At 35.5% G+C, this 12178-nt stretch overlaps 1 protein-coding gene across 1 annotated transcript; it reads right to left on the reverse strand.

Annotated features, from left to right (window-relative positions):
* Nucleotides 1-733: 733 nt before the first annotated feature.
* Nucleotides 734-3408, reverse strand: LOC113320305 (probable 2-carboxy-D-arabinitol-1-phosphatase). The gene is made up of 9 exons (XM_026568228.1): nucleotides 3006-3408; nucleotides 2801-2906; nucleotides 2495-2711; nucleotides 2288-2406; nucleotides 2084-2170; nucleotides 1927-1980; nucleotides 1744-1842; nucleotides 1503-1610; nucleotides 734-1406 (listed from the first exon to the last, which is right to left on the reverse strand). The coding sequence occupies exons 1-9, from the start codon at nucleotides 3323-3325 to the stop codon at nucleotides 1032-1034; spliced, it is 1485 nt and encodes a 494-aa protein (XP_026424013.1). The 5' UTR covers nucleotides 3326-3408; the 3' UTR covers nucleotides 734-1031.
* Between the last annotated feature and the right edge of the window lie 8770 nt (nucleotides 3409-12178).

A 12178-nucleotide genomic window follows, 5' to 3' on the forward strand; every position in this document is an offset into this window, starting at 1 on the left:
GCACCTTCCAAGGGAGTGGTGACGTTTCCATTAGAAGATATTTTCTGTAACTCAGCAGAAGGTGAAGAAGCGACAAACTCTGGAGTAGACGTGGGCGAAGCATGAGGCAGTGAAGCATGACAAAGCTTATAAGAAACCACGAGTAAATCAACGGTTGTGTCGATCTTAAAAACAGTTGTGTCGATCTTGAAAACGGGTAAATCAACAGTTGTGTCGATCTTGAAAACGGGTAAATCAACGGTTATATTCAAGTTGTGTTGCCAATTATATCCCTGAAAAATTAGGATGCGTAACGAGTTATCCTTAAAAAAACAGTATGCATAAACCGTCATGCGGATGCATAAACCGTCATGCAGTCAGGTTTTAATAATTTCGGATAATTATGGGTGTCACATAAATATTTGTGGGTATCACGATATCCAAAATTAATTGTGTGCTTGACAATGAGAATTTTTGTTTTTTTTTGTCTCCACCTAAGTTTCCCAAAAGAAAATCCACTTGCGCAAGCTCTCTCATTGTGTTGAACCGACTCCTCCACAAAATTCAACCCGATGCACTCAAATCATTCAGCCATTCTTCACATCGCCATACAACTATCCTTCTCTTTGGGAAGGGAATTTTTCCTCATTTACATTCCAGTCATCTTTTAGAGAATGGAGCTTCCGTTTTTCTGTAAACTCGTACACCAGTAAATCTCTCTTCTATTCCACTACTGCAACTCAAAATGCCATGGTGGAATTGAAAAAAAATGTTGATTTACTCATGTTTTACTCATTCTGTATAGAATTTGCACACAGATATAACTATCAGGCCCATAGCAATTGACGCTACCGTATCTGTAAGTTAAATATTACAATCCAAACTCTGGACTCAAGGTTCCCTAAAAGAATTCTAGCTCTTATAATAGAGAAAAAAATGAATACTTCGACGTGAACCCTAGTGTTAAAACTTGATAGTACACAACCAGGAATGGAATCTCTCATTCATCAGCCACAAGTTTCTCCATCTGTATGAACATATTGTATTGACATCTAAAACTCTTCGTTATCCACACTTGACTTTGTAACAGGTATCGACCACCTCCCTAAATGAGCAGTATAATTTACGCATCGTATAACACCTTTTCCACTAGGCCCATAAGGGAAATCTATAACACTAATGCTACCAGCATCGAGATGAAATGATCCCATCCATTCTTTGGTCAAATTCAGACATTGTCCTATTAAAGCAATGTGTACTGCAGGATGTCCGACAACCACCAGATTTCTTTCTCCCTCGGATTCATCAGATAACTCATCTAGTAAAGATTTCCATGCTTTCCCTGATTGATTCCATATGTCCGTAGTCACTTGATCCTCGAAACTGTTTAACCAACCGGGATGAAGAAATGAGGACTCGATTGGATCCTGTATGATTACCTAACGTTGTTACTGAACTCACCGAAGATTTATCACAAGGTTTTTACTAAAACTTCAAAGTAGATACTCAGTTTCTGAATTTACCGTTCTTGATTGCTGAAAAATGGACTCAACTTCTAGTTCGTTCAATTGCTTCATCTCCACTAAGCGAGGTACAGTGTCAGCACCCAAGCAAACAGCACCTTCTTGAACCTACAAATCAAGTCTACCTAGTTACAATAAATATTGAATTATTCATGTTCTTGGAAAGTATATGCATTGGATTTCTACGACAAGAATTGTGGTCAAACTAAACTCAATAACTTATAAGGGAAACGGAACATACCTTGGAGATGGTTGTGGCAGTATCGATGGAGGCTATCCGAGGGCTGCAAACTACTGACGTTACCTTTAAGTCTAGAAGAAGCTCAGCAGTTTTCTGGGACTGTTACATGAGTAATCAATCAAGATATCAGATTAAGGAAGCCTTGTTCCTTGGTTATCAGGGAAACTCAGAAAGACGGATGACCTGTATAACCCCGAGCATGTTCATTGGTCCATCAGGAGAATTTGGTGATGTAGCCTGTCCAACATTAAGGAGAATTTCTTATGTCTCGAAATGACTACAATCAAGGATATTAAGAAAGCGGAAGTATAAACTCTTCGAATGATGACCTGTCTCATACCTCAACATTTCCATGGCACACAATAATTAGTTGTTTACTGCTTTTTCTACCGGCAGAACTTGTTGGTGCTATAGATGACTTGGGCGTCTACAGCGAAACCGTTTAAGATGATTTACCATTAACAAATGCATTAGTCAAGAATTTACATGAATAACAATAAGTAGAGGATATAAACCCAAAATAGCTTTAACTTGTTATAGGTACCTGATTCAAACGATTAAGGCAGATGTGAGGAGATTCACTGTCATCCACAGGGGTGAAATCCAAAACACTTACACCACAATTACTTTGAAGTAGAACCCTGAAGTACTCCGTCCCCAATCCTAATCAACACAAACAACCATGTTTCAGACTGAATACTAGAAAAGTCCATTTATTCAACAAACATTACAAAGAGGAAGAACTAAGCACCCATAGCGGTAGCAACAAGAGCTTGATTAATAGCATTATGAGCAACAACAAGCACAGACTCCCCTTCATGACAAAGAATTTTATCCCAACAATTTCTAGCACGAACCCACAATTCTCTCACCGGGTAATGACCATCAATCTCAAAATTTGGTGCATCCTTCTGCCATCGCCTAAATTCTTCACCATACTTCTCTATCCCTTCATTTTTCAAAAGTCCCTAAAAAGAAATCCGCAATTTTCAAAAAATCTCCTCTTGGACAAATTCTCAAACACTTAAGCTACATTGATAAATTTCAACAAACTAACCTGAAAAGAATAAAGATCGATTTCCCGTAAATCAAATTCTGGTATCATCGCCTCTTTACGAGCATCCCATATGATCTCCGCCGTCCTCTTCGATCGATTTAACGGGCTGGAAAAAATACACCACAGCTTACGTTAATCGGTTTTCTATACCTAATCATCGGTTTTCTATACCCAATCAGAATGAATAGGAAATTCTAATTATTACCTGTTAAAACAGACATCAAATGTATCATTAGCTAACATTTGCCGAGATGTTTCAGCTTGAGATTCACCTTTCTTTGTAAGAACAGAGTAATTGGAACTACCTTGAATTCGTCCTTCTTCATTCCATGTACTCTGTCCATGTCTTACTAATACTACTCTTTTAGCTGATTTTATTGGAGGAAATGGGTTTTCACTCTTTTCTGATGATGATTTGATTATCACAAAATGTGGGTTTCTTCTTTTGAATTGATTAAACCTGGGAGATTTATTTGGGAATGAACATTCATGGCTGAGTAATCCAGGAGTAGTGAGGCAGATCATTTCTCTGTTTCTTTTGGGATTTTCTCACTCTATTTCTATCATTTATTTCGCGCTAAGTTGGATAATATTTCTCCTCCACTGACTAGATTGTCCGAAGTACCATACGACTGTTATTGGCTGTCCATGTGCCGCTTGACCAGATTAGCTGACTCTACTAATCCTACATGTTTACATTTGGAAGGAACAATTTTTTTAGGTACGATGGTTTTTTTTTTTTGTTGGGATCATTGTCTTGTTGGACCAAACTCATTATACTTGTAAGGGTGTCCTAAAGTAAGGTAAATATAAAATTATTCTTTATTTTAATTTAAATTAAAAAAAACTAACCTAATAACTATATAAATCTAATCTAAATGAATCTATTAACCAAAATCAAAAACAAAAACAAAAATAGGAGGGGCATCGAAATTTTTTAGTTTTGAAAAAATAATAATTATTCTCTTCTTCTTCTTTCTTTCCTTGACGTTCCTCATTTGATTGAAAAACCCATCAATCGTTTTTAATTGGGAAAATTGAGTAGAAATCATCAAAATATGGTTTAAATGGAAGTTAAAGTGGCATGTTCGGTTAGGAATAGTTTAAAAAAACTAGTTTTTTAACCGAACGTTCTTAAACCAAGAACACGAAGAACACTTCGATTATTACGAATTTATTTTTTCGTAATCGAATTCTGAGTTCGGTTGGTTCGCAAAAAATAGTTTTAACCGAACTCCTCATTAAAAACCAATATATTGTGTTCGATTGGTTAAGTTAATTGGAAATTTTTGTCCTTTAACCAAACACTTGTATTCGAATAACAAATGCTGAGTTCGGCTGATTCGCAAAAAAAAAAAATTGCTAACCGAATCTTTCTCTGAAAATCAATATGTTGAGTTCGGTTCGTTTGCAAAAATACAAAATTGCTAAATGAACCCTTCTCTGAAAATCAATATGTTGAGTTCGGTTGGTTTGCAAAAATACAAAATTGCTAACCGAACCCTTATCTGAAAATCAATATGTTGAGTTCGGTTGGTTCGTAAAAAAAAAAAAGATTGCTAACCGAACCCTTCTTTGAAAATCAATATGTTGAGTTCGGTTAGTTCGCAAAAAAAGTTTTCTAACCGAACTCTACTACGCATACACATATATTGAATTCAGGTTTATTTGAGAATTTTTTCTCCTAACCGAACTTCACTCTAATATTGAGTTCGTTCAGTCGAAAATTGATGTTGGAAACCGAACATTACTCTGCATAGTTTGGAATAAAAATTCGGTTACTTGTACCGGAACCTGTTAGCCGAACTCATCAAAACCTCCATTAAAAGCGAGTTCGGCTACCTGTGTCTTAGGAAAAAGTAGCCGAAACTACAGTTCCAAATAAGTTCGGCTACATGTTCTTCAGATCTTGTAGCCGAACTTGTTTGATTTAACCCAATTCAAGCTATAAAATTTCTTATTTTCAGGAATTTTTGGCCAATTCAAGCAACAAAAAACTATATTTTGAAGTATGCTTGGGTGGTTTGAAGGTTTGAATTCAAAAAAAATAAAATAATGGAGTTTTTCCAACTCTTATAATCTCCTTCTTCTTCCCTCACTAACTTAATTTTAAGAAAAATAATTGGTGTTATCTTACACTAATCACTAATTAACCGAATTTAATTACACTAACTATTATTAACACAAACTAATCATTAGCCAAAATTAATCAGGAGGGTAATTTAGGTATTAATATAATATCTAGGTAAGGGGTGACCTAGATTTACTTCTAACGTCTTACCCAAAATAAAACAATGGTCCCCAAAAAAGGCTGGTCCCCAAAAAATGGTTCTTTGAAAGTGGCTAGACATGGGCCAAATTGGTTGGTCCATGTGTAGTCCATTACGTGTATATGTGAAATGACGGATCCTACACAAAAAATCAAATCATGTATGTACAATCAATGACTATGTATTGGAGAACCCACAGAGTAGACTATCATCTTGTTTGTTTGCAGCTGACTCGGCATCTGGATCTGAGTCAATCCCTGACTCGTGCCGAGTCAGCAGTTACATTGTTTGTTTATTACTTTTTGTTCGATATGACTCGACATATGACTCAGACCTAACCTTTAAATCAGACCTATTTGAGTCAGGTAACAAAATTCTCCTGAATCATGGGATTAAACCACTGACTCACATATGTTTGAGTCAGATCTGACTCAAATCAAATATATTGAATCAGATCCAGATGAGTCAGGTGATTTCATTCAAATCTAGATAATTCAGATCTAGACGATTCAGACGAGTAAGGATTAAACAAACATGGTGTATGTCTTGGCACACGGGTATTGTTTTCATCTCCAATTTTACATTTCCAGAACGAGGTATTCTACTATCTAATAGTAAATGGTGCGACTCTGAGTCGAAATAATCCACTTTCCCATTTGAATTTATAATTTAAATGCCATCGAGCATAATTGGTTTAGAATTAAATTGAGGCTTAAAATAAAAACTAATCATTTTGTTTCTTGTTAGTTTCATTTTACAGGGGCATTGCGAGATCTACGGACCTTTTCACCAACAAAATGTCCCGACAGAGAAATAACCATAGGAGATCCAAATTCTCTAACATTTGGATTGATAATGGACAAACGTGAGTCCCATTCTTATTAGATTCTTATTAAACGCGGGACAAAAGTCGGGAAATCTATTCTGTCAACCAATCAATTCCGTTTTATCAGATTGCCAAATTGTTTTTAAAAGCGATCAATGGGGTTAGCTAACTTGTGAATATTTTGTCCTCGGCATCATGTAAGATGTGGGAAATGAGAGCTTGTCTCTCATGAGATTTCCTATAAGAGTCCTTTCTGTTTTCTTTTCCAGAATTGTCACAGTTTTTGAATCTTTTTCTATAAATGTCACACTTTTCTTCAATTTTTTTCTATGTAAATTTATCACACTGTTTAATCCTTTTGAACGTACTGCTTTGACGAAACCATATATATAAACAAACTTAAAAGAAACTTAAGGGGTTCGAAAAGAAATTTAAGTGGTTTGAAAATATTTTAGTTTACTGCATATTTTGATTTAATTTGTATATATGACTCATAAATGTCATGCACTTTTTGAGATGGGGGAGAAAACTAAAAATTAGAAAATGCTAACATTGCAATGGGGTCTCGAGAAAAGAAAATAAATGTTAAGTCTCCGGTCAATAAACCCATTACTTTTGAAGACACTGCCTACCTTCATGATGTCCATCTTCATAAATTCCCAGCACATTATAATTATACTGACTTTGAAACCATCTGGATCCGGAACTATGTTTTTATCCAACTCCTTCAAGGAAGATAAATAAACTACTTCACTTATACCAACTTCAATATCATAAGCAGCTTCACTGTAAAGGTTGTTGCAATTATTTTTTTTTTAAGATATTGCCAACTTAGCATGTGTTTTTTTTTTTTTGCTGACTACGGCTTCTGCATCTGACTCGGTCCCTGACTCCGTTCGAGTCATATGTGAGACTGTTTGTTTTTTATTTTCAGTCAAATCTAACTCACGATCTGACTCAGACCTAATCCCTGACTCGGATCCATTTGAATCAGGGAATGAAATCCCCCTGACTCATGGAATCAAGCCACTGACTCACATATTTTTGAGTCAAATCCAGATGAATCACGTGATATCTATCAGATCCAGACAAGTCAGATTCAGACGACTCAGATGAGTGAGGAAAAAAACAAACAAGATATTAGACTTAATAAGTGATCAATGCAATTAGCTAATTTATTAAATATGTTTTGCTCAGCATCATGTAAACTGGGAGCTAATGAGAAGCTGGTCTCTCATGGGATGTCCTTAATTCACCCATTTTGTATTTTCTTTTCCTGAGCAGTCACAACTTTTGAAATTAATTTTTTGCGACGTGTGTCACACTTTTTTTACAGACTTATTCTGCACAAATTTAACAATATTGTTTAGGGTATCCGATTGTTTTATCCTGTTGAATCATTGCTTTGGGGAAAGTGTAAACTTTATTATGATTCTTAATCGGCTTGAAATGTTTTATTCAAATCCAAACTTTTAATTGATTTGTCTACTCTGGTTCTCAAATGTCATATACTCTTAAGATGGTGGAGAAAACCGGAAACCAGAAAATGTTAAGATAACGATGCTTTTTTGAGAACGAAACACCTATAGGTTATCATTCTAATTTGTTGCAATATGATATGGATTTTGAATTTTCAAGTTGGGCAAACTTTTTTTCACATGGAAAGGAAGGAATAATCATGTCCTCTTCAAAGAAGTTTCCTGATTTAGATGATATTACATTCTTGGCTCCGGTATCGAAACGGTGCTTTGGATTGGGATCCTGTCGTGAATTTTCAAGAATAAAAATGTTTATTTCTTCTTCTAACTCTTTCATGATTTGTGCCATTTTTTCCATAAAATTCAAACGATAATAAATTTAAATATAATATTGTGATAATACGTTCCTCTTATAAAAATTTATATTTCTACCAAATATGAGCACACATATAACACCACCATTTATCCCTTTGAATATCAATCGTTAAAAATAGAAAATGCTAATATGATGATGTAATTTTGGGAAAGGAAAATGAATGGATTATCTTTGTAATGTGTTGCAAAGTTATCTGGACTTTGATTCTTCCGTTACAACATAACTTAAGTCATATGGAAAGAAAAAAGATTTCAATTTTTTGCAAGGATGATAACTACCATAAATTATACTCCCTCTTCCTACTACTAATTGACCTATTTTAAAACTGATTTATTTAATAAATTAGGTCAATTAATAGTGGGACGAATGGAGTATTATATTGTTGGCTTCACTGTTAGAATGGCGTTTTCTTATGGGATCTCTTGTGAATTTTTAAGAATATAAGAGCTTGTTCTTTCTTCCGCCTCTATAACTTCAACCGGTGTGCATAAGACTATTTCTTTTTTTAAAATAAGAAAAAGTATTTGAAAATAGGTAGGATGAAATTGTTTACATCTTGGCTATTTTTACATTTTTGTCCATTTAAACAGTATCAAAATCTAAATGTCTTTTTCACCCAGAAATTGTTAGTTTTGGTCTTTTTAACCAATTTTGTGTTAATATCGTGGAATGCTCTTTTTATTTGTTGCATTTGTTTCCATACCCACCTAGGAAGTCCCGTAGGAAGCACAAGGGAACATTTTAGTGAACTATGAGACATTGTGATCGTCCAGCCGGGAGCCACTCTTAGTTTAAGATTTTACCTTAGTTTAAGATTTTACCTAAACCAGATCAACCTTTCGTCCTCTTCCACAAATGCAGAACCGAAAATCCCTTCATCTAAACTTGTCATGGATAAACTCATATCACCTGTGCAATGTGCTTACATTGAACGTAGATAAATTATAAATGGAATTCTGATTGCTAATGAACTAGTGGGCTCTAGACTTAGATCAAGAAGGCAGGTATTGTTTGTAAAATTGACCTTGAAAAAGCCTTTAATAGAATCAATCGGAAATATATAGAATTCGTGTCGAGTAAGATGGGTTTTTGGCATGAAGTGGTGTGAGTGCCTCAAATTTTGTTACTCTACTAGTTCCTTTTATATGTTGATCAATGGAAGTGCTTTTGGTTACTTTAAAAGCTTAAGGGGAATTAGGCAAGATTCCTCGGTTTCACCTCTTCTTTTCAATATAGCCATGGAAGGTTTATCTAAATACATAGATAGAGCTTCAAATTTGAATCTTTTCAGTGGTTTTTCTGTCTCTCCCTCTAATTTGGTGATCAATCACCTTCATTATGCCGATGATATAATATTCTTTATTGATTACAAGAAAGAAGAACTTCTCAATGTATTTTCCGCTCTACACTGCTTTGAATATATTGCTGGTTTAAAGGTCAATACCTCCAAGACTAGACTTATTTCTATTGGTGATGTTCCAGAACTAGACACTTGGGCTTCTGAATTTGGTTGTCCCACTGATTCTCTCCCTTTTCTTTGGGTGCAAAATCAAACTCTAGACATATCTGGGATCCAGTTATAAAGCAATTTGAAGCCATAATCTCATCATGGAGAAGATGCAATCTCTCAAAAAGTGGTAAGTTAACACTCCTTAAATGCATTTTATTTTCTCTTCCTTTATATTACTTCTCTTTATTCCGGGCACCTGCTTCTGTTATAAAAATATTGAATAAGAAGATCAGAGACTTCTTATGGGAGCACAAATCAGGGTCTAAACCATCTCATCTTGTCATTTGGGACTTGGTTTGTGGTCCACTTGAAAGCGTTGGTTTGGGAGTGTGCAATCTCAAGATTATGAACAAGGCTATGCTCGCTTAGTGGTGTTGGATATTTGGTGTGGAAAAAAATAGACTATGGTATAAAGTCATTGCAGACAAATATGGGTGTGTTTTCTCCTGCTAGGTACCTGATGTTGTCAGATCCTCATATGGAGATTCTTGTTGGAGGGCAATCGCAGAAACCAATTATCTTATTACGACAAACTCTACTCTAAACATCCACTATGGAAGACAAATCTCATTTTGGAACGATCATTGGACTGGAAATGCATCTTTCACTACTGTGTATCCAAGTCTTAATTTACAAAATTGTTAGAGATAAAAACTCCAAACTGGCAGAGATGGTGACTACGTACAGATGGCAAGTGGAAGTTTGATTTCAAAATAGTTTTATCTAACTCTGAAGCAATGGAAATTGCTTCTCTTATTTTGCATATTGGAGATACACCACCAACCTTAGTCTCTACTCCGGATACCAGATGATGGTCTCTTCATAATTCAGGTGTTTTCAGTGTGAAGTCGTTATACTCTAAGATGGTGTCTGAAGATGGTGTTCCGAATTTTCCAGTTTCGTTTATTTGGAAAGCTGAGATCCCTCCTAAGATAAAGCTTCTGATTTGGTGTTTGATTCATGGAAAGCTGCACACTCTTGATATCTTACAAAATAAGGGTGTTGATATCTATAACTCCTGCATTCTCTGTGGTGATGTCGAGGAATCGCAAGAATATTTATTTCTTCACTGTAAAATTGCTCAAAAGATCTGGTATAAGCTTTCACCTGGTGGCAGTTGGGCATGGGTTTTTCCTAATTCTATGTATTCTTTGGCGCAATGCTGGGATCATAACAATTTTTCTGACACAAGAAGTTTGATATGGAATCTTATTCCTGCTGCAATAGTTTGGGTCCTTTGGAGAGAAAGGAATTGTAGAATTTTTGAGTAAAACTACTACTACAAGACCAATGATGATCTAGTTATTGACGTAAAATCCCTAGTTCTTAGTTGGGTAGCAGCCGCAGGGAAAAGGGTTCATCTGAACTTTGCAAGTTCAGTCCATAATACTTTGGAATCCCTTTTTATGTAACTTTTGTTCCCGTTGTTTCTTTGTTTTCTTTTGTACCTTGCTACCTCTGGTAGCTGGCTGTAAATCCTCTATTCTAATATTATCTTCTCTTTCGATTAAAAAACAAAAATCCTAAACTAAAAGAGGAAGAAATTCTTGGGAATCAAAGCGATGAATCCCATAAATTGAACAAATCGTAGTTATTTATCCATTAACACTCTGTGCATTCCTCCAAAATTGGTGTGGCTATAACTGATTATGGGTTTCTTCTTTTGAATTGATTAAACCTGGGAGATTCATTGGCCAATGAACGTTCCTGGCTGAGACTAGGAGTAGTGGGACAAATCATTTCGATATCTCTTCAAGGATTTCTCTCTTTCTTTCTGTCATTTACGGCTAAGTTGGATGATATGTCTCCTCCACTGATAAGTGTCACCGTTCGACAGATTTTGATTGTTAAATTTTTCACCAGATGAAAAGCAACTGCCCCTAGCCCTAGCTAGCTCTGCCACTACTGGCGCTCAAGTGTGGAACCTAAGTACTGATCCCATATATTTAGAATTTTACATTTCTAAGGACATGGTACCCTCGGCTATTTCACAGTGTAATGTAACCCTTGGTCAAAATAATAAAATTCTTAGAAAATTATACTCCGTTGGTTCAGGGCTAAAGCCAAATGGTCTACTTCTAGTTGGTTTTAGAAAAGATAAAAACAGTGTAATATCATCGGCCAACAATTATCCGTGACAAATGAAACTAAAATGTCTTTTACCAAACTAAAACGAGTCTTTGTTAGATAATGATCTTCGTTACCTATTCTCCAATAATATAACTCGTGTATTATCACCGATTCGCTACAATTTTTTGTAACACGGTTTTCATCTATGTATCACGTTTCTTAATACCAACAACGAAACAAGAAAAGAAGGATAGGAAAGATGATCAATCACAAACTTAAACAAACTTACTTGGGTGTATTGAGGCGAGTAATCTCTTTGCTTAAGACATTTGATGCCCTGTATATAATGTTGTTACAGATTTAGCGGCATATGTCTCCAACATTCAACAATACCTCGATGTTTTTCGCAGCACTTCGATAACACCGAACAACGAACGCGAATGGATGTAGCACAAACTCTTCTTTAACTCTTGAAGACACATGAAAACTCTTAAATTTCTAGTACTATTTTTATGATTCTTAAAACATACTTGCAATGGATAATGAGTGGGGTTTATATAGGTTAAAGGTGACTCTTGGAGATGTCCTTTCATGAAGAGTCACAACCGTTAGTGGAGAGTCACATCCCTTGGGATAAGACACTACATATTGAAAAGGTTTAAGTGAGTGGACACATCCATTCACACTAACTAACTAACTAACTTATATTTCTATTCAAAATTCCAAAAATCCCCCACATTGAATAGAAATCCATGCAAGTTTAATGCAGACACTAGAAAGAGTTTGTGTGCGGAACATCACTACATCGGGAGAGATACCTTTTGTCTTTGAATCTTCCGTAGTGAATA

Source organism: Papaver somniferum, chromosome 11 (assembly GCF_003573695.1).
Source record: "Papaver somniferum cultivar HN1 chromosome 11, ASM357369v1, whole genome shotgun sequence".
NCBI lineage: Eukaryota > Viridiplantae > Streptophyta > Magnoliopsida > Ranunculales > Papaveraceae > Papaver > Papaver somniferum.

Coding starts and splice junctions, on each gene's coding strand:
- LOC113320305 (XM_026568228.1), bottom strand. CDS start 3,325: ATGATCTGCCTCACTACTCCTGGATTACTCAGCCATGAATGTTCATTC. Junction 2,907..3,005: donor TTTGATGTCTGTTTTAACAG/GTAATAATTAGA, acceptor TATTTTTTCCAG/CCCGTTAAATCGATCGAAGA. Junction 1,981..2,083: donor TGTGCCATGGAAATGTTGAG/GTATGAGACAGG, acceptor AATGTTGGACAG/GCTACATCACCAAATTCTCC.